We start from the raw sequence: 27,637 nt of genomic DNA on the forward strand, positions 1-27,637 counted from the left end.
TTCAGTGGAAGTAAGATCGGACCCCTTGGGTAGAGCCATTTGGTGCATCAAAAACAGTGAACGTATGGAAAATCTGATACAAGGGAACTGTTAGCTGTAAGTTTCTCTGGCAAGAGAAGGCTTGTAGGATAATTTGGAATCTAATAACCTCTCTTCTAAAAGAAAAGCAGCCATGGTTATAACTGCTGGCGCTGCTGTGGGGTCAGGATGACTGTGCAAGGCTGGGTAGCGAGACATACCTTGAATTCAGCGTACTGATGCACATTCAGACTTGGGTTGTCCAAGCTGATCAGAAGCTTCCTGGTTTATTGCATCAATTCTGCTAAATTCAGAGGTGCTCTCTGCAACACCCTAGCCCACTCTCTGGAGTAGCATGCAGCCCCCTCACACTCAGGGCAATCTGTTTCCCTAATCAAAGCCCCCCAAGCTGGTGACACTGAGCTCATCTTGGCCAGAGGCACTGTCCCGGGGATGTTCTGTATGGGGGTGGAGGGAACAGGGATGGGAATTCTATTCAAGTTCCGTGACAGAAAAGGGAAAATACAATGGAAATCCCCAGGTGCAGCAGGAGCAAGAATTTGTCCTAGCTGGGATGCTGTGCTCCTAGCTGTCTGGGGGCATGTGTCACTCTGCGCTGGGTAAATCCTCTGCCACAGTAGAACAAAGGCTATTTCTCAGTGCTTTGCTCCAGCTACCGGCCTGCACTTGGGCAGCGTTGTCCCTCTTGTCACCCCCTTGGTGGGGCCCCTTTCCTTTACTATGGTGATAGTGACATTCAGGCGGAAGGCTAGAAGCAAACATCAAAAAGCCCAGGCACAGTACGGGTTATTTATTCCATTGTGTGTGTTTGGGTTTTTACATCATCTAGGCTACAGCCTGGCAAATCTATACGGCACCTTCAAAATGCTAGACCAGGAAGATGCAAGTAGGCAGCTTGGATAACACTGGAAAGAATGGCAAAAGCTTTGCTGTGAGGAAGAATTTCCCTGCTGAGCTCCTATTGCCAAAGGATATTTACCTGGCGGCCCTGACAAGATCTGTTAGAAGACCCCTTCCTCCCTGCTTGTATATGGCAAAGTTTCTTGCAGAGCTCCTGGGCTGCACGTTGCCGGACAAGGGCACCTCTTCCATGTTTGAGGTAGGTGCTTGTGTGTGCAATGGTGCTGTTTGACCTCTTGCTCTGATTGTGTGTCTTTTCCAGATGTCAAAGATGCTGTCTGAGCTTGGCTAATGTTCGTTGCCCCCCTTTGAAGTGCAGGAATGAGGGCACGAAACTGGTGTTTGCATTCGCCTTTCTGTGTTGTGGTAACCATCAGTAGGGTAGCTTCCCAGCTGACAGATTACTGTGTTAGCTGTCAAGGAGTTGCAGTTTGACTGCACGCTATTGCCATTAGCTGTATCCTCTAACAAAGGAGACCAAACAGTGTACTTGGTTGTGGTCTGGAAGTGGCAAGTACTTTGACGTGAACCTTTCTCATTCTTGCAAGGAAAAATAACAACAACTAAAGATCACAATAATCTGGACCGTGGAATGGAAAGAATAAGGTTCTGAACACAAAGCTTATCAATTGCTGCAGAAACTGGAACATGAGAGAAATGCCTCTTCTGCACTTCCTACACAGCCAAACTCCCAGTGTTTTCAACCGCAGTTTATCTAAGTAAGGCTTTGCTCTGCAAATAGGATTCTTATAAGGTAGGGCCCTGTCCAAAGCCCACTATTAGTAAATGGGGAGTCTCCAGTGACTCTTAATGAACAGTGCACAGGTTAGAAGTAACTACAGGTGTCTAATGGCATGTGATTAGTTGGGAGATTTTAACTGTTTACTTATTATAGAAGTGCTATATGAACCTAAAGTGATCCTTCAGGTGTAGCTGTCCTCCATCCCAGTACAGACGTTGTCCCAGGATTTTTTTTCAAAAGGATCTCTTCCATTTATTATTTTCAAATAATTATTTAACAGCCGTCGGGTAAAGTGGACCAGGCAGAGATGTAAATAGGGCTTAGCAAATAATAATTTATTTGTCAAACTAATCTCACTCGGTTTAATGAATGCACCCAAGCAGACTTCAGACAAAATACACTGAGAATCTTGCAATTATATATGAATTTCTTAACAGTCTTCCCTCCCCCACCAAATAGTTGATATGTGGATTCCAAAATTCAAGCTGTGTTGGTGTTACATAAATAGCACTTTCAGTCTGGTGATTGGATGACTGATGTAACCAACCATCACAGTACAAATTTCAATATGCAATCTGCAGTTCATCTTCAGCAGATCTTCAAACACAAAATCAGCTCTTTGCAAGTATCCCTGCTAGTAGACTCAGTCACTTGAATGCTTGCAGAAGGGTAATGTGAAATAAGCAAGTCCAATCTGTGTTATTTTTTGAACTAGAATGAATGTTTACAAGAGAGAATTTCAACTGTTCACCCAGCCCTAGATAACCAACTGTGCCGTGTAGTAGGCACTGCCTTCCCTCAGGCAGAGTCTTAGGCCATGTCTACATCTAAAATTTTGCAGCGCTGGTTGTTACAGCTGTATTAGTACAGCTGTATAGGGCCAGCGCTGCAGAGTGGCCACACTTACAGCAACCAGCGCTGCAAGTGGTGTTAGATGTGGCCACACTGCAGCGCTGTTGGGCGGCTTCAAGGGGGGTTCCGGGAACGCGGAGAGCAAACCGGGAAAGGAGACCAGCTTCGCCGCGGTTTGCTCTCGCGTTCCCCGAACCACCCTGCAAACCGCAGGGAAGGAGACCCGCTTGCTCGGGTTTCCGGGAACGAGAGAGCAAACCGGGAAAGGAGACCAGCTTCGCCGCAGTTTGCTCTCGCGTTCCCCGAACCACCCTGCAAACCGCAGGTAAGGAGAACCGCTTGCTCGGGGGTTCCGGGAACGCGAGAGCAAACCGGGAAAGGAGACCAGCTTCGCCGCGGTTTGCTCTCGCGTTCCCCGAACCACCTGCAAACCGCAGGGAAGGAGACCCGCTTGCTCGGGTTTCCGGGAACGAGAGAGCAAACCGGGAAAGGAGACCAGCTTCGCCGCAGTTTGCTCTCGCGTTCCCCGAACCACCCTGCAAACCGCAGGTAAGGAGAACCGCTTGCTCGGGGGTTCCGGGAACGAGAGAGCAAACCGGGAAAGGAGACCAGCTTCGCCGCGGTTTGCTCTCGCGTTCCCGGAGCCACCCTGCAAACCGCAGGGAAGGAGACCCGCTTGCTCGGGTTTCCGGGAACGAGAGAGCAAACCGGGAAAGGAGACCAGCTTCGCCGCAGTTTGCTCTCGCGTTCCCCGAACCACCCTGCAAACCGAGGTAAGAGAACAGCTTGCTCGGGGTTCCGGGAACGCGGAGAGCAAACCGGGGAAAGGAGACCAGCTTCGCCGCGGTTTGCTCTCGCGTTCCCCGAACCACCCTGCAAACCGCAGGGAAGGAGACCCGCTTGCTCGGGTTTCCGGGAACGAGAGAGCAAACCGGGAAAGGAGACCAGCTTCGCCGCAGTTTGCTCTCGCGTTCCCCGAACCACCCTGCAAACCGCAGGTAAGGAGAACCGCTTGCTCGGGGGTTCCGGGAACGAGAGAGCAAACCGGGAAAGGAGACCAGCTTCGCCGCGGTTTGCTCTCGCGTTCCCGGAGCCACCCTGCAAACCGCAGGGAAGGAGACCTGCTTGCTCGGGGTTCCGGGAACGAGAGAGCAAACCGCGGCGAAGCTGGTCTCCTTTCCCGGTTTGCTCTCTCGTTCCCCGAACCGCCGAGCAAGCGGTTCTCCTTCCCTGCGGTTTGCAGGGTGGCTCCGGGAACGAGAGAGCAAACTGCGGCAAAAGCTGGTCTCCTTTCCCGGTTTTGCTCTCTCGTTCCCCGAACCGCCGAGCAAGCGGTTCTCCTTACCTGCTTGCTCGGGGTTCCGGGAACGAGAGAGCAAACCGGGAAAGGAGATCAGCTTGATTACCAGAGGCTTCCTCCTTCCACGGAGGTCAAGAAAAGCGCTGGTAAGTGTTTACATTGGATTACCAGCGCTGGATCACCAGCGCTAGATCCTCTACACCCGAGACAAAACGGGAGTACGGCCAGCGCTGCAAACAGGGAGTTGCAGCGCTGGTGGTGCCTGCAGATGTGTACACCTTCAAAGTTGCAGCACTGTAACTCCCTCACCAGCGCTGCAACTTTCTGATGTAGACAAGCCCTAAGTCCCTGATTCTATAAAGTGCTTCAAGCAGGCTCAGGAGTCTGCCCTTGCAGAGCTCACTATAGCTGTGTGGCCTAAGATCTCCCCTCATAATTATCTTGTAGAAGTATGTGTCTTCCCCAGCAGGCTCCAAAACCCAATCCACACCCATTGTGCTGTCCATCTGCACCCTCCTCCTGAGCAGAAGTGCCAAGAAGCCTTGTTTGGTTTCACATTCCCTCTGGGTGCGGTTTCCTTTCTCCATGTCTGTGGTGTGTATGGGAGAGTCCTTGTGAACCATCAGCGCATGATGACAGGCCCCAAAGCGTCTGTTAGTGGTGTGCTAGGACTTGATAGGAACTAGGGAGTGACCATTATTTGAACTCAAACTCTGCCCCTCCCTCCCCCCGGTGCTATTGGGGCCCTCTGGGATCCTTTGAAACAGCCATTTCAATGGACACCCCATGGAAATAGGATCAATGAGACTGGAGCTGACCTTTATATGCACCCTTGCAAAGGATCACCGGACCCTTGACAAAGGCGCAACAGGCCTGAGCTGCACTGTCACTGATGATAGAGAGAACTGAAGTTCTCTTCGGGCATGTGAACTCTGGAATGGGTTGAAAATGTCCTAAATTTGGATTGTCTGACCCGACCCCAATCAACATTGATATTGGAAAATAATGGGGCCTCAGAGTGGGGCTCATCCCATGCAGCCATTTAGAGGGCAGAACATTTTTAAAAATGGGCTGGTCACCACTGAGATGTCTTTCAAACATCTTATACGTAAATAATCCTTCTAGCACTTTTCATGCTCAAATATAACCGAGAGCAGTAAATGAATTCTCACTCCTTTCCCCAGCCCTCTGACAGGCTCAATCACTATGTGCCCTTGCCTGCTGGAGGAGCTGACTCACAGGGAGGTGAAATGACTTTTTCAAGATCCCACAGCAAGTTGCTGATGGTCAGGAATAGAACCCAGGAATCCTAACTCCTGGGCCCCAGTTTTGTAGAAAACTCTGGTGCTGCCAGGCCGAGTGAGAACACAAGGAAGAGGAATAGTGCTAATGTACTGATTTGCAATGTACTCTTGGCCTTGCATAGCTGCTGTCCTTAGGTGTGATCCGTGATTTCCCTACACCCCCCCCCTGAATTCCCGCCCTCCCCACTAGTTACATGCCAATTTAGGGACTGTTTGGAAATCTGAATTGAAATTGAAACATCAAAACACACTTTAAAGCATATACAGTGTATGATAAAATACATATATCTGAAAAGTATAATAGATTTGAAAGCATGAACATAGACTAGCTTCCTTATACAGCTGTTGTTTTTTTATGGTAATGTCAGTGCATTCATTTTGGTGATGTTGGCCAACATAATAATTTCAAATGATGATTGTAAGCGAAGTCTAAATGAGCTCTCCCTGACAGCTAGTGATGAGCTGGGACTGAGGGGAAGGCTTCAGGACCAGATTGTATTTACATTCACACCTAATCTACCTAGATATCCAGCAAACTTGTCCAAGTGATAGATTTTGCCTGGGGTTGAGTTACAAACCACTTGAATGTGGAGGGAGTAGGGGGGATGAAATGTTGTTCTTTTTGTATGAGTAAAGGGCAGTAGAACTGTACTTAGCCTGTGCTGATTGAGGGCATCAAGAGAGAGCGTGGGGACCTGTCCCTCTCCACTGTTTAAAGACAGAGCTGATTAGGTTCCATAGTCTTTTGTTCTGTTAAGTGACCACTGCAAGCTGAAATCACTGATAATCAGGCCTAAGTGCTTAGTCCTGCTGTGGGGACAGTTTTCCTGTGGGTACAGTGTTTTTGTGTCTCAGATTGCACTCGCAGTGAGGTTCCCCCACTGACAGCTCAGCTGAAATCATGAGAGCTGATGGAACCTCAAGAGACCAACTCGCAGAGGTACAGTGGCAGGGTGCAGCAGAAGGTGACTGCGCAGGGCCATTGGCAACAGAGTGGTGGAGTGAGGGTGGCACAACGAACAGCAGTGGCCAGAGCGAATAATGAGCAGCTGGAGGAACAAGCAAGGTGCCTTCTTGCCCCCAATTTGAGAGGTGAACTCCTGTGAAAACACCTCTGAACTCTGAGTCTCTACTGACCAAGGACAGCACTGGTGAGTGAGGTGTGGTGGAGGGAAAGTGAGGGCACGTTAAATAAACATTTGTTTGTTGGACTATGTTTTAGTGCCTTTGCTCCAGAATGCTAGATTTGTGACTAGGAATGGAAACGTATATAAATATATTTACTAGTAGCCTAGTAGGTTGTATCTCACATCGTTGCTATCTTGAGAGGCCATTATGTTGGGGAGTTTCTGTACTAACATTTTTATTATTATAATTAATTTTACATAAGAATGATCATATTGGGTCAGACCAATGGTCCATATAGCCCAGTATCCTGTCTTCCAACAGTGGTCAAGGCCAGGTGCTTCAGAGAGAATGAACAGAACAGGTAATCATCAAGTGACCATCCCCTGTTGCCCATTCCCAGCTTCTGGAAAACAGGCTAGGGACACTCAGAGCATGGGTTGCATCCCTCCCCATCCTGGCTAATAGCCACTAATGGACCTATTCTCCAGGAATTTATCTAGTTCTTTTTTTAATCCTGTTATAGTTTGGTCTTCACAGCATCCTCTGGCAAAGAGTTCCACGGGTTGACTTTGTTGTGTGAAGAAGTACTTCCTTTTGTTTTTTTTTTAAAACCTGCTGCCTATTAATTTCATTGGGTGACTGCTAGTTCTTGTGTTATGTGAAGGATTAAATAACATTTCCTTATCACTTTCTTCACAACCAGTCAAGATTTTATAGGGCTTTTGTCATATCGCCCCTAGTCATCTTTTTTTAAACTGAAATTCCCAGTCATTTTAATCTCTCCTCCGTTTCATACCCCTAATCATTTTAGTTGCCCACTCTGTACCTTTCAGTTCCAATTGTATATATTTTTGGATGGGGTGACCAGATCTGCACACAGTATTCAAGGTGTGAACGTACCATGGAATTATATAGAGGCAATATGATATTTTCTGTCATATTCTCTACCCATTTTCTTAATGGTTCCCAACATCCTGTTTGCTTTTGTGAATGCCACTGCACTTTGATTCGGTGTTTTCAGAGAACTATCCACAATGACTCCAAGATCTTTCTTGAGTGTTAACAGCTAATTCAGACACCATCATTTTGTATGTATAGTTGAGATATTTTCCAGTGTGCATTACTTTACATTTATCAACATTGAATTTCATCTGCTATTTTGTTGCCCAGTCACCCAGTTTTGTGAGATCCCTTTGTAACTCTTCACAGTCTGCCTGGAACTTAACTATCTTGAATAGTTTTGTATCATCTGCAAATTTTGCCACTTCACTATTTATCCATTTTTCCAGATCATTTATGAGTATGTTTAACAGTAATGGTCCCAGTACCGACCCTCAGGGATCCATTATTCTCTCTCCATTCTGAAAACTGATAATTTATTCCTACCCCTTTGTTTCCCATCTTTTAACCAGTTACTGATCCATGAGAGGACTGCCCTCTTATCCCATGATGGCTACTTTTCAAAAGTCAATTTAAATTAAATACATTTTTTTAAAATATATCTTTTTTTAGAAATCTAGACCTGTTATGTGTTCTGGTGTAACTTGCATTATCCTTAGGTTAAATTTGCATTATCCTAACAAAACATTTTCTTTTATTCATATCTTTTTTGTATATCTCATCGCCCTGACACTCCCTGTAATTCGAACACCCCCCTAATTCAGTTCCTGGGGAAACTACCTGGTGTGATCTGCCTCTGGTGTCCCAGCATAGGTGTCATAAACAGATGGTTAAAGGTTAATGTCTCTTTTACCTGTAAAAGGTTAAGAAGCTCAGTAAACCTGGCTGACACCTGACCAGAGGACCAATAGGGGGACAAGATACTTTCAAATCTTGGTGGAGGGAATCTTTGTTTGTGCTTTTTGTTTGGTTCATTGTTTGCTCTCGCGACTGAGAGGGATGAGACATACACCCAGGCTTTCCCAATCTTTCTGAATCAGTCTTTCATGTTTCATATTAGTAAGTAATAGCCAGGCAAGACGGATTAGTCTTATGTTTGTTTTCTTAACTTCTAAATGTGTCCTTTTTGCTGGAAGGATTTTTACCTCTGATTGCTGTAACTTTGAATCTCAGGTTGTGGGGTTGGGGGGGGTGGTCCCTCTAGTCTATATGAATCTGAGTACCCTGTAAAGCATTTTCCATCCTGATTTTACAGAGATAATTTTACCTTTTCTTTCTTTAATTAAAGCTTCTTTTAAGAACCTGATTGATTTTTCCCTTGTTTTAAAATCCAAGGGATTGAGTTTGAACTCACTAGGGATTGATGGGGGGAAAAGAGGGGGGATGATTAATTCCTCTTTGGTTTAAGATCCAAGGAGTTTGGATCTGTGTAAGCCTCTCAAGGCAACCCAGGGAGGGAAAGCCTAGGGGGGAAAGGAGGGGGATGGTTAATTTCTCCTTGTTTTAAGACCCAAGGGGTTTGGGTCTTGGGTTCCACAGGGGAAGGTTTTGGGGGGACAGAAAGTGTGCCAGACACAGACTTTGGCTGGTGGCAGCATACCAGATCTAAGCTAGGAATTAAGATTAGAAGGGTCCATGCAGGTCCCCCACATTTGTACTCTAAAGTTCAAAGTGGGGGGAAACACCTTGACAATGGGGAAAATGGGAGAGGTTGGTTTCAGCAGGAACTGGGTGGAGCAAGTGGCTGAGTTTGCAATGTGTGTAGCAAGCTGCTTGAGCAGGACATAGCATGAGGCAGGGCAGTGGCAGACAAAGGTATGTGTGATTTGCTGTGTCCTGTCAAATTGGCTGGAACTTACATGAACAAGCTCATGGTGAAACTTCTTGCTCCTGTACTGTCTACAAAACACCACCGACACCTTGTCTGACAAGAGCAGGAGGTCTGGGCAGAACCTAGAGATTTAGAGGGGCAAAAAAAGTAAGTCACTTCTGTTATTCTAATCTTTTTACTCTTCAAGAAATGTCAAGGCTGGGTTTGCGTTCCAGTTAGGAATGATGTTTTGGTGACAAGGGTGGAAGGGACAGTTGTGTATTGTCCAAACAACGTTTGTTTGCCTTTTTGGTTTATAGTTGCGTGTTTGGGGGTTTGTTGTTGTGGTAAAGGCAACATGTACTTTCCATTAGCCGTGGTTTGGTGGTGTGCTACCATCTTGCAATTTTTTTTTAATCTATCATAAGCTCTGATCTTTAGTGTTTTTTTGTTTTCTTAAAACCCAGCTTCTACAGTCCTGTGTTTATCTGAGAATCTAAGATCTCATTTAAAAACACCACAAGTCAGTTTCTCTTCTTCTGGTTGTAGGGAAGATTTTGAAAATATAACCTTAATAGTTCAGAAACCAGAAGGCAAATAACACCCCAAGTTGTTTTTTTAAAAATCTCAAGATTTCTAAGCCAATCTGGTGATTTTGGGGTGGGGGGGTTGACTTGATGATGATTACTTTAACATTTTGGGGTTTGCCATGCTGATTTGCTGTGCAGAGTCTTCGCTGTGAATAACAAGCAGGCTGCTCTTGCTTTTAATACATCAGTTTGGAACAAACCGTTATAGCTTATTCACATTATCTTTTTTTCCATAACCTGGGCTAAAGGCCTCTGTGGAAATCTGCCTAATTAAAACTAAGGATAACATTACACAACTCAAAAGCCTTTAATTAATGTTGTCTCAATCATTTGAGCTCTAATGAAAGGGTTATTATCGTGGTGTGGTTTTTTTGTGTGTAATATCCTGCCACTTGTATAGCAAAACACACATAAGTGAGTGGCAAAATTCCCAGTTACTTCCGTGCAAGCAAGATGATGGCTTTGAAACCATAACTTAGTTTTCTAACAACTGAGCAGTGGCATTTCCTGCTTGCTTTGGAATTGACAGGATGCCCTTGGGTCATAGTGGAAACTTATAAGAAGCTGATTTTTTAAAAGGCATAATTATTTTATTAAATGTACTAATTCTTTGTGATAATTTAAAGATAGGCCTAAACCACTGTTTCCCCCACCCCACACACCCCTCTGAGCCAGTACTTCCTGCACAGGAACTGCCGTTCCAGTGCAACTCCAGCGGTGGTTAGGACGCTAGCCTGGGACGCGTGAGATTTGGGTTCAGTCCCTGCTTCACCACAGACTGCCTGTGTGGCCTGGAGCAAGTCACTGAGCCTCTCTGACTCAATTCCCTGTCTGTAAATAAGGATACTACTGCTTCGTCACAGGGGTGTTTTAAAGATGAATATATTGCAGGCTGGAAGGTACATGGATACAGTGGTGTTGGCGGGGGCTAGGAGTACTTATGATTCAGAACTTATTGCTATAATGGGCTAGAGCAAAACCCTCATCCAAATACTCTTGATGCTGGAGAAAATTCAGATCTAGATTCAGATTTAAACTCTGTGACTTAGGCCCATCTCTTACTGATAACTCCTTCTAAAAATTATCCCATTATTCCAAATTAATATTGATTCCAAGAGGTTGTTCCTATCCCTATTAGAAATCCCATATAAAGCTGAGGCCTGGTCTACATTTAAAATGTAGGTGAACCTAGGTATGTTTGCTCAGGACTGTGGAAAAATTCATGCTCCTGAGGGATTTACTTAAGTCAGCCTGTGCCCAGTATAGGTTGCCACTAGCTAACACCTCCGCAGTGGGTTTACTACAGCAGTAGGAATGGAAGGGGTTTTTCCAGTAGGCAAGTCATTACAATGCTACAGTGGCATAGCTACAGCACTGCAGCTGTGTCCTGGAGTGCAGTCATACCCTCAGTATGCTTGAGTTACTGCAGCTCTGCTGTGTCTGCAGCAAACGGCGGTTAGTGTGTTCTGCTAAACAATTTGTTCTCTTTATATACTGCGAAGAGAGTTTTACCCTGAAGTTGACCCTTTCCCTTCCTGTGCTTTCTTAACGGTGCCTTTTGTAGGAGGATTACAAGGCGCTTGAGAGGATGTTTGCTGGTGGTTTTTAAGTTGTGGCTTAGCTCTTTGAATTCCTGGAAAAGCTGTGGTGTAGAAATGGAGCATTTCTCTCATTCTATGGGCTACAATGCAAATAAGAGGATTTAAATAACAAGCACCAGAGCTGACTTACGTCAGTCAGAGGGAAATCCGAAGGACCAGATGGTCACGGACCCTTATGAAGTTGTACGAGGGAGGTGGGAGGTATTGGGGACTGCTCCTTTGAGGCCAGATCCTCAACTGGTGTGAAATACGATCGCTCTATCTACTTCAATGGGGCTGCAACTATGCATACCATTGAGGCTCTTGATGTGAGCCATTGGTACATGACACTTTAAAGGAGTGGGGAGGAGGCAAGGACCATGGCACTCGCAGCTGAAGCCTGCAGCTGAAGGCAGTCCCCAGATGTACATCTGGCTGGCTGGGATATGACCTCCCTAGGGTGTGGGTTTATACAACCAGGGGAGCTCATCCCAAGCATCAGAGTAACGGTGCACCTCACTGGGGATGGAACTTGGAATCTCTGGTTCTAAAAGTTGGTGCCACTATTGCTTGAAGTAAAGGACCACATCTATTTCTTGGAGGCTCAGCAGAGTCTTAAATCTCTAAGTGATCTAGCCACCAGAGGGGGGCAGAGCCACAGTGTGTCAGCATGGGTTACAGCTGTATGTCACAGGGGTTTTTTTGGCCCTAAATTTAGAGATGGAGCAGAATTGTACTGGCTGTGCACCTAGAGGCAAAGGCAGAAATGCAGGAGAGTTCTAACACACACTGCTCTAGAACACTTCCCTTCAGAAATGGTGTTTTTTCATTGCTACAGTGATAAATTGTACAATATAGCTTGAGTGCTAAGTGAAGTGGAACTCTGACATTTACAAACAGATTAGGGCCAGAGTGGTGGGTGGATGGCTGGGGGCCTTAAATGAAAATTTCCCAGCCACCAGCTTCAGTGAATCTTGGGTTGTTTGGGTTTTAAATGATTGCCCAGGAAAGCAGAAATTCAGCCAACAAAAGCCGAACCACTTTGTGTGTCCTGCTTTAAAAATTGATACTGGAATAAATTTATTTTTACAAATGCTATACAATTCTACGGCCCTATTCTATCTAGGTGGTTTTAGCATGTTAGTGCCATGAATCGTAACATCTAAAGAGCAGAGGTAATAAAGATCTTCCATCTCCACACTGGTGTCAAATGCTTTTCAGTCTATTACTGATTTTTGTGTGTCACATCATTAGGAGTTGGAGGTGTCTCTTATCAGGGGCGGCTCTAGACCTTTCGCCACGCAAGCATGACGGCATGCTGCCTGCGGGAGGTCCACCGGAGCTGCGGGACCAGCAGACCCTCGCAGGCAAGCTGCCGAAGGCGGGCGGCCTGCCTGCCGCCCTCCCAGCGACCAGCAGAGCGATCCCGCGGCATGCCGCCCCCAAGCACGCGCGTTGCATGCTGGGGCATGACGCCGCCCATGCTTCTTATATGAGCGGAATCCTGTGAGGTGCTAAGCATGCTGGACAGATCTAGGTAAGCACTTAAGCAAATACATCTGTTGTTCAACACAAAAAGAGGGAGAGCTGAAACACTGCAATGTTCAGGCTTTATTCCTTCCTTCACATACACTGTCCTCTCTCATCAAGCACTTCCTGAAAGCAGAGGAAGATAGTACTAGTGCCCAGCTGGTTATTTGTATTATTATTATTATTATTATTATTATTATTATTGTTTGTATTTGGGAATTCGATTGTTGAATAGTACTGGGACCCTGGGCAGAACCTCTCTGTGAGACCCCACTAGTTATGTCCTCTCCCTTACTTAATTATACATAAGCAGATTGTTGTAGTAGAATGCCCCCTATTGGTACCAATCTTAGCACATTGAAATCAATGGGACTGCTACTATGCTTAAGTCCAACGTCGCGCGTACTGCTTGGCTGGGTGAGGCCACGATGCTCAGCACAGTGCAGGCTCAGTCCCAAACTTTTCAAGGTCTGATCCAAAGTCCACTGAAATCAGTCAAAGGGCTTCCATTGACTTCATTGAGTTTGGATCGAGCCCATATTAAATAGTTCAATAAGGCAGTTCCTTTCTCTGTACACACACATAATCACAGCCAACTGCTTAAGTGTTTGGAAGAAGAATACCAGTATGTTCTGCCTTAGAGCACAGGTGCTTTAGTGAATCCTTGTCGGGGTAACAAATGTCACCTCGATCCTTACCAAGCTCTCAAAATTAGTATAAAAAATAATATCCCTGAAGCCTGGCACCTCTAGACCAACAGTTTTGTGACATCATTAAGTAATGAACATTATTACAAAAATGAAAAAGGATGAGTTATATGAGAGTGGAAATTCTTTTATGTATTACATAATAGATGGTACCTCTCAACTGTTTGATTAGAAAATGTATCATTCTTTTTTAAACTCAGATTTATTTCAGTCCCAGGTAAACCAAGCATTGTCACTGGACACTGTCAGCATCAGACATGCTGAAATGCCAGACTGAAATTACAGAAAGCTTTCTATGTCTGACAGCAACAAAACACACCTCCTTTCAAACATTAATCGAGCCTTTTGATTGTTGTCTCTAATTTTGTATATGCCTGGAGCAGATTGAGAATATAGCAATGGATCCAAGTGAAAAATGTTAAAATATTTATATATATTTAAAAATTTGCCTACTCTTCTGAAAAATAGAAATTACTCTAAAATATAGAATTTAATAAATCTCTTTTCTCAATGTCTTTGCGGCATCCTGTCAAACTTTAGAGCAGGGATGTAATTCTCCATTAAATACTATGGCATAGTCAAAAAAAAATTGGAAGAGTATCATTTTCTATTAAATTGTATAGAATTTCTCTCCGTAAGGGTCTTTTTGTTTTGTAGAGATGTGTTCCAGAGGTAGCTCTTAAGATACATGGGGTGCTGGTGGTAGGGCAGATTGATATCCTTGACTGTAGAATGTGCACCCATCAGTCATCAGGACAAACCTGCATCTAGATCTTTTGAGCACCTCATGCAGGACCTTTTTTCTCTACACCAGCCTTCCCACAATGATAGAACTAGGGCCAAATTCAGATGAGGCTCCACCAACATTCCTCATGGAATTCAGGAAATAGCCTAAAATGGAGGGAGGGAGGAGAAAACATTTTAGGTCCTTTTGTCACAGAACTGACATTTCCTAATGCGTATATAAAAGGTGGGTTGACGTGGCAATAAGCATATTGGAAATTCCTGTATTCATACGCCCCCACTAAATCTTATTAACGATTATATTTGTGAGGGGCGATCCGGAATTGACTAATCTGAATAGTTACAGTTGGAGTGGAATGTTTCTCTTCTAAATTTGTCTGCTTAATCTGTGCTTTTCTAAATCACCTTTCATGTGGTATCTAAGGCCCTGATCCATTAAAGCATTTAAGCACATGCTTAAATTTAAGCATGTGAGTAGTCTGATAGATTCACTGTGCAGTAACTGACTTCAGTGCGCCTACTCTAATGCTTAAAACTAAGCAATTGCTTCAGTGCTTTGCTGGATCCAGGGCCCAAGAGCCATCTGTTAAACATGTGACCAGCAAGTGCTCTCGCTTCTTTTAACCTTCTCACTTCCCACTTCACTGTGACATGTTTTGTTTTCACACAAACCATCCTCTGCTCATGGCAAAAAATGAAGCTAAAACTGTGGGATGAAGGCATTTTTTTAGTAACCTTTTAGAGAAAGCAAAGAAAATCATAAATAATTATCTTAATTTTCTGTGTCTGTGTGAGATGTCTTATTCCTGCCATCTGTCGTGCTGAGAACGTCATTATAGGTTTTTAATCAGCATGTCTTTTAGTTGGGGATAGCTTAACCTTTCTCTCTGAATTCATTGGAGTAGACCCACTAATACCTGGTCTGAAGTTGGTCCAAAGAGGTGATTTTACTTCACTATATCTCAGTGATTGATCTGATTCCCCCCCCATGAATTCTCAGTGCCTCAAAACTGAGATATAATCACTATAAATAATAATAAAAACGCATAGCACCTTTTGCAGACCTCTAAGCTTGTTAAGAATGAACAACGATATGGATTGCACCAGCTCTTTAACTGTGCAGAGCAAAACTAAACAATTGTTTAGGGCAGGAAATGAAGAATGCCTTCTTATTTAATGACTGGGGCTCAGATTTTAAATGTATTTAATCGTTGCTCTCTTAGTGTAGCAACCCTTAACTTGGCTTGGGAGCCTGAGCCTCCTTTTCAGAAGTACTTAAGCACTTAAGAGTCTGTCTCACTGAAAGTTATTGAATCTCATTGAAAGATTCATGCTAAGTGCCTACGTCACTTTTGAAAAGGAGAATTAGGCTCCTAAGTCAGTTAGGTGCTGAGCCTTGAAACACCTCAATACCTTTAGAAATCTGGGCTATAATGCCATAGCAATGCCTGGCACTTTAGAGACCTATAAAACACGATCCCTGCCCTGAAGAACTGCCCATCTCTAGACAAATGTTCACAAGCAGGAGTGACAGCTCAAACTAGTGGCAGTTTTGGTAGGTAGAGCATAATTACCCATATCTGGAATTTGGCTGAGAGACTGACTTGTTTCGTTTAATGTCTCATCCTAAAGATAACCCCTTCTGCGGTGCAGTGCCCTCTCACACTCTGCTGGAGCATGCTTCTCTTTTGACTCCAAGAGAAGCATTCTACTTGATTCCCCAGCACTGTTGTCTGGAGCACTTTGGGAAGTTCTCGTATCTGTCTACTGACCAAGCTTGGCTGGTAAGATTTAAACACCCCCCTCCCTCTCCCCAAAGCGTTACGTCTGTAGGCACCAAGGCGAATGTTGTATCTGCTTCCTGTTGGGTGATGATTCATCCTCTTGTACATCTGCTTCATTTGGATGACATCCTGTTGAGGAGACACAGCAGCATCCATGTAGACTAAAGGGCAAGATTTTCAAAAGTGGGTGCACACAGTTCTGCGTGGGCCCCACTTGTACGTGCACAAACTCCTCTAGCAGCTGGTCTGCAGTGGATCGGAATCTACTACATTTGCATGCATGGATAGATATGAGCATGTGCAAATCAGGGGAGTAACTCATGAGCATTAGTTTTAGGTTTGCGTAAGAGTGTGTGTTCTTGTCACTAAATGTGCACGTCTGTCTGCTGATGAAGTGCTAGGCATGAGCTCTCATTTATTTGCGTGGGCTATGAATGGATAAGTAACTGGTCGCTTAGAAACAGGTCACTGTTAGGACTACACTCCGAAACAATTCTGACTAGAGTACATGCATAAGTACCATATGAACTGTCTGTCATAACATTTTTTTCCAGATCTGGACCTTAGTGTCCAAAATATGGAGGTTAGCATGAAAACCTCCAAGCTTAGTTACCAGCCTGGACCTGGTAAAGCTGCCACCAGCCAGGAATCTATACAGTGCCTGGCACACTGTGGTCTCCCCAAAACCTTCCCTGGGGGACCCCCAGACTCAGATTCCTTGAGTCTCACAACAAAGGGGAATAAACCATTTCCCTTCCCCCCTCCGGGTGTCCCCTCCCTGGGTTCCTGGAGAGATACACAGAAGCAAGCTCCGTGAATCTAAACAGAGGGACTCCACCCTCCCTATTTTCAGTCCTGGAAAACACAAGTACCGAGAGAGAGCTAATCTCTCCTCTTCCTCCCTCACCCAGAGGGTATGCAAGTCAGGTTAGTAAATCTAACACAAAGAGATTTTCCCCCCTGACTTCTTCCTCCCACCAATTCCCTGGTGAGCTGCAGACTCAATTCCCTGGAGTCCCCATTAAAGAAAAACTCCAAAAGGTCTTAAAAAGAAAGCTTTATATAAAAAAGAAAGAAAAGGACATAAAAATGGTCTCTCTGTATTAAGGTGACAAATACAGGGTCATTTGCTTAAAAGAAAAAAATGAATAAACAGCCTTATCCAAAAAGAATACAATTTAACACATTCCAGCAACTACACACATGTAAATACAAAAGAAACAATATAAACCTATGGTCTTCCTATCTTTGTACTTACAACTTGGAAACAGAAGATTAGAAAGCTGGAGATAGAAAAATCACTCTCATAGCCGAGAGGGCACAGACACAAGACAAAGGACAAAAAACTCACACCCAAAACTTCCCTCCACCCAGATTTGAAAAAGTCATGTTTCCTGATTGGTCCTCTGGTCAGGTGTTTCAGGTTACTCCTTTCCAGGTGAAAGAGACATTAACCCCTAGCTATCTGTTTATAACACTGTCACACTTGACTGTAATGGTCCTTAAAGACTACTGTGCTTTGGTTTGCCTTGTAAATATCACACAGTTTAATAGATGTTCCTGTTTGTTCCTTTGGGGTAGTTTAAGGACAGTGTGGATACAGTCTGGCCTCTTTGTTGAAGTTATTGTCCAGGGTGCCAATTGTGATGTGCCGCTTCGTTTAAATATTGAAATGAGAGACTTATTCTAAGCACATACAAACACTTATCCTTCTGTTTACTGCACATAGATGAAAGGGGTAAAAGCGAGAGGATTTGTATGTTCCTGTTGTCTCCCCCAAGAAGCATGTGATACTAGTGCAAACACCATTTGTGTTTCTGACTAAATGCCGACTGACTACCATCCACTGAGGGTACGTCTTCACTACCCGCCATATCGGCGGGTAGCAATCGTTTGCTCCGGGATCGATAGATCACGTCTCATCTAGACGCGATATATCGATCCCCGAACACGCTTATATCGATTCTGTAACTCCACCAACCCGAACGGAGTTGCAGAATCGACCGGGGGAGCCGTGGACATCGATCCCGCGCCGTGAGGACGGTGAGTAATTCGATCTTAGATACTTCAACTTCAGCTACATTATTCATGTAGCTGAAGTTGCATATCTAAGATTGATTTTCCCCATAGTATAGGACCAGCCCTGACTCTGACCATGTGTGTTAGATAAACCTCCACACTGAGACATTCTTTGCAGCCTGTTGAGTTGATTTTTGTGCATGCGTGCACGCATTGGGGTTTTCCTCGTTGTATGTATATATTTATATAACCTTGTGATGCAGTAGAAAATATTTGTACTATTTCTGTGGAACTGAATGCAGTCCAAATTTACTAATTAGAGAGAATAAATAGTAAGTAAAGATTATTTTTCCACAAGTGCCTTTTCTTTTCAGTACTTGGTTTGCATGAAAATACTTATATTTTCCATATAAAAGGTAACCCTTTTATGATCTAACAGTTGTCCCAGGGGAGAGATTTTAAAAAGATTTAAACAATTTCTTGATACCAGAATAAAAGATTTTTCTGATTTTTTGAATGTTAAATACATTTGCTGGGAACTGGAAAGAATCAATGTATTTTAAGTGCTCATTGAACAAGCAATCTTTGCTCATAACACCATTAAAGAAGTTTTAAGTAAAAAATGTATCTGTGTTTGACTATGCATCCCAGTTGGATATGCAGAGGATCTGTTCTATAAAAGGTGAAGGAAAGCCATGTCAGGTCCTGAAGCTACTGTACATTCTAATTGCTAGGTTACTGGTGAATTCTCTCCCCTAAATGTCCTTGGCTAAACATTTTCTGCTGAGCCAGCAAGTCACATCCAGCAGAAAGCGCCATCCACTTGCCAAACGCTATGATTGCTTGGCTTTATTAATTGTCCTAATATTTTAATGGGTTTAGTTATGAGTTAGGGCTGTACATTACAGAAAATGTTTGCATACCACAGTGTTATTAATGTGAGCATTCATCAGCTGATGCTGCAAAATGCTTTTATACAGTCCTGGACTAGATTTCCTCCACAGTCCTGAAAAGTAGTAGTTCAAACTATTTGGCAAATTCTCATTAATTGAAAATGAGTTTCGGAAATGATCCATCGACCCCACAAAAGGCTATTTGTAATGAATAGCAACAATTTATCTAATTATTAGTTATCAAATGGATAATGTGCAGACATTGGGTTTTTTAAATTTTAAATAAATAACATTTGCATTCATTAAAAGTTAAAGATAAATCTTCTCGTAAAAATTACCAAATTTATATAATCTATACAGTAATTCATTATGCGTGAATTGTGTTGTCCTTCACACATGTGCTGGTTTTCTATAATATAGACACTTGGTATCATTTATTACTGCAGTAAGGAAGAACTCCTTTTATGATTAAATTTCGAGGCCAAAAGGGAGCATTGTGATAATCTAATCTGACTTCCTGCATAAAATTAGAATAGGATAAAACAGAATATCGCCCCAGAATGACTGAGTTAAGCCTATATCTTATGGTGTAGCTGGAAAATATCTTGTAGAAAAACATCCAGTCTTGATGTAAAGATGTCAAGTGATGGAAAATTCCTTGTAGTTCCATCCCTTGGTATGTTAATTACCTTTGTTTGTTCATTACACATGTAGGGTTAAAACAAAACAAAACAAGCTACATATTGTTACACCTTTGAATCTAGCCTAGACGTTTTTGCTTGATGTCCTTGGTGCTGACAGCACCGTGATTGGGAGCCCATTGAAAGGTCTGAAGTATTTGTTGAAGTCTGCAAGACAGAACAGATGCTGAAAGCTATGTGGATACTAGTAATAATAAAGTAGTGAATGTAATCGTTTCCATGAACCAGTGGACTTAGCTGTCATTATCCCATGTTGGATGATCCTGATGCTACAGAACAGTCTCCATAGTAAACACCATAACGGTTTATTGAACTATTTTTATTCAGTTGTTTTAAAGATTGTCTTATTTACACTTAATTAAAAAATCTTTCTTTAAGCCAGGCATTGGGATATTAGCTGCCTAATATGAATAATCATCTCCATAACTTGGGCCTTGCTGCTTACATACAATGTTAGTTTAAGTGGGACTGCGGAAACAGTTATTAGATGTGACAAGAATATGAAAATTGAGAGCGGTCACCCAAGAGAATAACAGCAACACTGTGCGAGGACTCTGAGATGAAACCTGACGTGTCCTTGAACAAGGAAATCTTAAGACAACAGTAGCTGATGGTCTTCTCCCATCCCCACAGTTGAACTGGTTGTGATTTATATTGACTGTCAATTAAATATTCTCATTTGTTTCATCCCATGCCATGCAGGCTGCTTGCATAGTCTGGCTTGTTTAATTTTTGTGCACTGCACCAACCGTTCCCACTGACTGCCTCTCTTTGCCAATGTAGAGGGCATGATGACAGGAGAGTTCAACTCCACTCTACTGATTCACAGCAGGCATATGGCTCCTTAGGAGCATGCAAAGTTTATTATAAATTAAAGAAGATGGGAATCAATACAAGATGTAAGATGGATAAGGAAGTGGCTAAAAGGGAGAAAGCACTGGGTTCTGCTGAAAAGGTGAATTATCAGACTGTAGAAAGGTTAGTAGTCAAGTTCCTCAAGGACTGGTCCTGCAACCCAACCTTAGTCATTTTTTGTCAATGACATTGGCACAAAAAGTAGGAGTGTGTTAATGAAATTTGCTGACTAAAAAGTAGAGAGGCATTCTCAATTCAGAGGAGGATCTGGATGACCTTGAAGACGGAAGTGACAGATAGGGCCGCCCAGAGGGGGGGCAAGAGGGGCAATTTGCTCCAGGCTCCGCAGGGGCCCCACAAGAGTTTTGCAGGGCCCCTGGAGCGGGGTCCTTCACTCGCTCGGAGGCCCCAGAAAACTCTTCCAGGGCCGGGCCCTGGAGCTTCTTCCGCTACCGGTCTTCGCTGGCGGGGGAGTACTTCTGCTCTGGGGCGGAAGGACTCCCCGCCATCACATTACTGCCGAAAGCGGGACCTGCCGCCGAAGTGCAACCTGGTCTTCGGCGGTAATTCGGCGGCGGGGGGCCCTTCCATTCAGGGACCCGCCGCCGAAGTGCCCCGAAGACCCGCAGCGGGGGCCGCCCGCCACCGAATTACCGCCGAAGAGCGGGCTGCACTTCGGCGGCGGGTCACACTTCGGCGGTAATTTGCCGGCGGGGGGGCCCCCGCTGCGGGTCTTCAGGGCACTTTGGCGGTGGGTCCCAGAACGGAAGGGCCCCCTGCCGCCGAAACAGGGCTGGCTCTAGACATTTCGCCGCGCGGGGGGGCCCCCTGCCGCTTGCCGGTCCCACGGCTGCGGTGGACCTCCCACAGGCATGGCTGCGGAGGGTCCGCTGGTCCCGCGGCTCTGGTGGACCTCCCGCAGGCGTGCCTGCGGATGCTCCACCGGAGCCGCGGGACCAGCGGACCCTCCGCAGGCAAGCCTACGGGAGGTCCACCGGAGCTGCCTGCCGCCGATGGCCCGGGCCCCCAGAATCCTCTGGGCGGCACTGGTTACAGAAATAGGGTGAAATTCAATAGTACAAAGTGCAAGGTCATGCACTTAGTGTCTAGTAATAAGAATTTCTCTACAAGCTGGGTCTTGTCACTTGCAAACAGAGGAGGAGAGAGACCTGGGTGGTGTGGGTTAGTCACAGAATGAATGAGCCACCAGTGTGATGTGACTGTCGAAAAGACAAATGCAATCCTAGGATGAATCAGGCTAGGCATTTCCAGTAGAGCGCATGCGAGAGAGAGAGAATATTCATGCTATTGTACAAGGCACTGGTATGACCCCATTAGGAATACTGTGCGTACACTTCTGGTCACCTGTGTTCAAAATGAAACAGGTTCAGAGAAGAGCTACTAGGATGCTCAGTGGAATGGAGGGCCTAGCTTATGACAGAAGACTGGAAGGACTTGGCTCGTTGAGTCTAGTAAAAAGAAGCCTGAGAGAGGATACAATTGCGCTCTATAAATACATCAGAGGGTAAATGACAGGGAGGGTGAAGTGATATTTAAGCTAAATGTAGTGTAGGCTAGAGCACAAATAAGCGCGCCATGAACAAATTCAGACTGGAAATTAGAAGGCTTCTAACCATCAGGGGAATGAGGTTCTGGAACAGCCACCCAATAGGAGTTGTGGGAACAAACAACTCATTAATTTGTCCAGCTGGCTGAAAAAACTAATTGAGTGTGATTGTGTGACAGGGTTGCTTGCGATGGTTTACTTCTGGTTTACGTCTTCGTGTTCCTAAAAGTTCATGCTTTACAGTTTCAGCTGGCCACATGCAAGGATCAGAAGGGATTTTCCCCTCTCTCAGTGTATTTTGTTTTCATTTTATCTCTTTTCTCTAAAGTATCAGGGATGCCCATGGCTGAGGATGCGACATTGTGGGGGGGGGGTAGGGCTCTCAGGTGGCGTGCACACACCCACCTACCCACCCGCCCACTCACTCATATGTAGGGTCAGAAGGAATTTCCCCCAGGTTATATTGGCAGAGATCTTGTGGTGGGTGCGGATCATTCTCAGGATTAGCTGTGTATATCTCACTTAACTATTTCCCTGCCACTGTGGGGGGGCCTTGGATTTAGTGCATCTCTGTCCCTCCTATTCTTTGCCTGTGGCATATAATAGTCAAGTCTCCTGTGAGCTGTAATCCTTTGGTCTGTCAGTTGCTAGGTTTAGCATGTGGGGTGCTAGGTGGTGTTGGTGGTCCGTGATGTACGTTAGCCCAGATTAGATGATCTAGTAGTCCCATGTGGCCTTAAACTCTGATTGTCCTAAATTAGAGCAGCTGCTAGGCTGCTCTATATCACACCAGGGTTAGCACAGATCAGCTGTTAACTCTTCCACATGCACAGCACCAAGTGACTTTTCGCAGGAGAGAACTTCATCCCTTCTTTTCAAGTTTTTTATTCTTACATTCATATTATGAACAAAACTAAAGAAATTACATTCTGTAGAATGCTGAGGGAGGCAGGCACGCCTGACGTTTATAATGTAAGTCATTGCCCTCTTTGGGGCACAGTTGTCCCCTGGTCACACAAGGAGTCCCCACTTGTGCCCCTACACTGCAGTAAGAGATAATTACAGTCTCCGCATCCCTGCATGCAGGGTTTGCCTGTCTCCCTGCACCATCTGGGGCATAAGGCGGTAAATTTGTGTGGGAGAGGAAGGGCACGGGCCAGATAAGTCCTCTTAAGTCAGTCTGTCACAGTTAGTTACTCATCTAGACTAGTACTTTTCCTCCGCCAGGAATTGCCTTCCTCCTTAGTCATTTCTCTTGGCTTTCATTCCTATTAATTTCTGTAGGACTTTTCCATAAGTGCAGACCCATAACTTCAGAACTTTGTTTAGGTCCTGTATCATATTAACTGCAACATGTAAATGGGTTCTGGGTTACGGAAACTTTATGGAATTTTGTCAATGTTTGTAATCGATTGAGGGGGAAGGAAGTGGGTGGTCGGAGAAAAAGTGGGCAGTAGTAGAATCAGTTACATAAAAATCTATTTATCGTATTTCAAGGGCATTTCAGAGAAAAAAAAATCTCGATTAATAGACCTGATGGAGAGAGACACACTGTTATCAAATTGCTTAGAATGGAACTGAATATGTGGTGTGTGTGGGGGGGAAACCAAAGATGTCTCAGTGACTGGAAAAAGTTAATTATTATAAACCTCATTGGTGCTGAGTTGAGCTGCCAAGATCAAGGAGTGAGACTTTCAGAAATGCTCAGTGCTGACCTAAGTCAGCTTCTGCTAAAGTCAATGGGAATTGAACTACTGTCATCACTGGAAGCACAGTTAAGCCAATGTTGAGTACTTCAGAAAATCCCACCAGAGGAATTTTATCCAACAGCATTGATCACCAATGTCCTGTTGTCCCATGATCTGAGAACCTAGAGAACTCAAGAATGCTTCTGTTGAGGGAATATCCTTCTTGTCTTGCTTATGTTAGGTTTTCCTTTGACTTTAGTTATGGCAGAAGATGTTCAAAACTAATAACTGCAAAGGAGAAAAAATGTCCCCTAAATTTGAATACTAATAATGGATGGTGTCCACATCTGGGTTGGGATACCGTTCAGGTTGGACATTAAATCCAGCTCTGATTCAAACAGTGCTGAAAATGTTCTTCTCACGCTGAAATAGTAGCAATCTCCTGAGATCGTATGGAGAGATGTTTGTTCCAGAGCCTTGATTTGAATATCTGGAGCTACTGGCAGGACAGTCTCAAGGAAGAATTCACTTTCATCTTGCTCTGATGGAATTCAGCACTGCTAATTTTTTAAGACTGAATGTACGTCCCTCTCTATTTTTTCAGAGGGAATATTTTTGGGGTGGGGGAAGACCATTTGCAGCTGACTTTGCTCAGTGTGTTGTGGACTAGTTTACGACTACCCTATAATTGGAATACTCAGGTAGCATGGTGATGGGTAAGAAGCTGAATAGAATGTGGGAGTCTTGTCTTCCCCACTCCCAGCACAACCCTGGAAGAGGTAATCATATTAAGGTAGCCAGCATTTTGGAAACAGCCTGGGAGGTCAGGCAAGGTTGACCTCAGCATTCCAGGCCTCAGCAGGGGATGATGAGAAGGGCTTCTGGCTCCACCGGTGTGTGGCTGCAAAGCAGACTTGGAGAAAGCTCAGGTCATGCATGTAGACCAGGTGGAGTAACAGTGACTCCTGAATTCGTTGGACCGGCATGGCATTATGCCTGCCCCTCTCTTGGACAAATATACTGGGTGAAATCTTGGCTCCACTGAAGTGATTGGCCAAACTCCCACTGACTTCATTGTGTCCAGGATTTCACCCACTACATTTAGTGGTTCTCCTTTTCCTTGCCCATTGCCAGCACACCTCTGGCACACACAGCTGTCAGAGATCCCTGACTTGTCTTGTCATTATATGTAAATGTGATTAGAGAAATTTGCTCACAATAGAGTGCGGCAGTTACTCACGTATGAATACTGTGTATTTGTGCAAGTTTCTCCTGAGACATTGATGAAAACAGAACTGTTGGATGAATGTTCACAGCAAAGCATACCAAAAAGCATCTGGCCATAGTTGGATAGGATTGCTAATCAGAGTTAGCAACTTGTTTGTAAATAGGTTCCCTGCTTTTTACCCAGGACAGCTGTAGTCCAAATATAGGACAGAGGTTCTCAAACTGTGGTCTGCAGACTACCAGTGGTCGGTGAGCTCCATTCAGGTGGTCCACAGATAGTTCTCTCTCCTGGGCGGCCGTACACGAAAGAATGAAGGGCACCCACCTAGTTAGTGGAGCCGTGCCGGGGTGGCTCCACTAATTGGGTGCCTGGAACCTGTAGAAGATGCACATGTAGGTGAGGTGGTGGCCTTGGGGGGAATAAGGGGTAGGTTGGAGGGGAAAGAGGGAGAAGAGAGGGTGGGGGGAATTTGGGACATGCAGGTCTGCGGCGGCCAAGAAGCGACTTTCTCCAGCTCGAGGCTGTGGCTACTGGGAAGAGAGAGCCCTCCTTCTGAACCTCAGCTCAGGGGCTGCTGTGGCAGTGGAGAGAGGGCACCTAATAGTTGACCTAACTACATCAACCTTGACTCTATGTTGCTTATGGAGTGGAGTTAAGTCGGTGTAGCAGGGAGTTATGTCAGTGAGAGCAAAATTAAGTGTAGACACTTCCATAGTTAGGTTGACATAATTAGTGTAGACCAGATTTTACCGTGGATACATAACTTTCTTAGAAGTGACTTATTCACAGCCTGTAAGTATTTAAATGAAGAGAAAATTTCAGATAGTGGAGGACACTTTGGATCTTGTTTGAGCTTTCTCTGCTAGATTAAAGGCTGGAAGATGAAAATTCAGACTAGAAATAAGGCACGATGTTTTTTCACAGTGAAGGTATAATCCTTGGAACAACTTCTGTAGGGATGTGTTTAGGCTGGCTATCACTTCAAGTGTTTTTAACCCAAGATTTGATATCTTTCTAATCATAGTTTGAGCTCACCACAAGATATGTGTTTGCAGGAATTACCAGATGGTTTGTGTTATGCAGGTCAGACTAGATCCTCATAATGGTCCCTGCTGTCCTTAAATCTATTTAATCTCATCCTGCCCTCCGTGAAAGTCAGTGACCAAAACTTACAGAAATATCAGGCATGAGTTGGAAATTAAAAAGCAGATTCTGTACAGTTGGGAAACTGTCTGTGCTCCAACTAAACTGAAACTAATAAAGGAAATAACAATTTAGAGGGGAAATCACTCACTTGGGCTGCTTGGACAATTGAATGAATGAGTCTTTTGATTAATTTATGATTGTCAGGATCTACTAATTGCTGTTCCTGACAAAGGAGAGGTACATAGCAATCTTCAAGACAGAATGGAAGAGCTGTAGTAGTCCCTGAATTAGTAGACAGTTATGATCTTATTGCAGAATTGCTTAATAAGTCCTGTGGCCATCACAAAAGCTTGTCAGACAAGCAAGCACCAATATGACTAGCATCCAAGCAGAAGGCACGTGCCAAGTGGAAAGCAGCTGGAAGAGATAACATAAGAGAATAGCACGGGAACTCAAGTCATTTTAATACAGGGGACAGGCTATTAAAATACAAGCCCTCCCCTCTCTTGGAGGTATGAAAGAGAGGATCACCACGAGTACCTAAAAGAACTATAGAGATTGACAGGGAATGTGATAGTAGGGAAGCTTAGTAGCCAGCATTATTTAAAGGTGTAGGACCTGACTCTTCATCCTACATGTTGTCTACCATTTACACCAGTGCCAAGTAATGCAAAGTGTGTGTAAAATGTGACAATTCTGCTTTGGTAGTAGTGTTTTACACTCACTTTCCACTCACTTTGCACTCAGGAAGTTGGGCACATGTGATGCAGGACAGTAGAGATTCAGGCGCGTGGCTTTCTGTCAAATGCATACCAAAGGTTCATCTCTTATGGTCAGCCAATGTATTGGTCATCCAATCCATTAGTTGGATGTTTCCACTGAAATAATCAGCAGTGAAATACTTACTGGTGTGCATATCTGAACTGCTATCTTTAGGTATCTGAGTTAAAACCACATTGTGATGAGACTGTTTACATACATCTCAGCTATTGTTTCCAAACCCACAATTGCATCAATTTCTGTTTTTTCACATTTGCAAGGTTATTTTTATAACCACAGTATTGCTAAGCCCAAACCTTCAAAACTTTGGCAGCAGGCCCCCTGGAATCACGAGATTGGTTTATAAATCATGATAGGACTTCTTAAAAATAAACCCGATAACCAAAAATGTATTTTTATTTGCTCTCTGGTTCCTGAGTCTCTAGGGATTATTTTTCACATTTTCAACTGTTTCTTTGCAACCATGAGGGTTAGAAGCTTGCTATTTTAAAAAAAAATGAGAGAGATTTTCATGCATTCTCATGACTCCAGCATCTGGGACTTTCAGAAAAAACACCAAATATCATGACACTTGCAGAAAAGTAGTAAATAAAAAAAACGACACCACTGTGCCCAGGAAGGCTAGACATATGATTTTAAAAAATGCCGTGGTTCAGATTTTTCAAAATTAGGTATCTAAACAGTAGTTCCTAAGTCCATATTGAAACAGCCAAGTAAATGGCCTGATTTTCAGAGTGTCTGCATGCTCTGCAGCTCCCACTGTCTTCAATGGATACCGCAGGGGGTTGAGCACCTTTGAAAATCAGCCAGGTGCATAAATCGGGAACTAGGAGTCTAACTTTGAAAAGCT

At 44.3% G+C, this 27,637-nt stretch overlaps 1 protein-coding gene across 1 annotated transcript in view; it reads left to right on the plus strand.

Moving 5' to 3' along the window:
- Window positions 1–727: 727 nt before the first annotated feature.
- The window catches only part of LOC115652704, a 294,278-nt gene continuing 267,368 nt past the window's right edge, over window positions 728–27,637 (plus strand). The window contains exon 1 of the mRNA XM_030565092.1: window positions 728–1,138. Within this exon, the coding sequence (XP_030420952.1) occupies window positions 920–1,138 (219 nt within the window). The 5' untranslated portion in view covers window positions 728–919. The remainder of the gene's footprint in view (window positions 1,139–27,637) is intronic.

Source organism: Gopherus evgoodei, chromosome 5 (assembly GCF_007399415.2).
Source record: "Gopherus evgoodei ecotype Sinaloan lineage chromosome 5, rGopEvg1_v1.p, whole genome shotgun sequence".
NCBI classification, from domain to species: domain Eukaryota; kingdom Metazoa; phylum Chordata; order Testudines; family Testudinidae; genus Gopherus; species Gopherus evgoodei.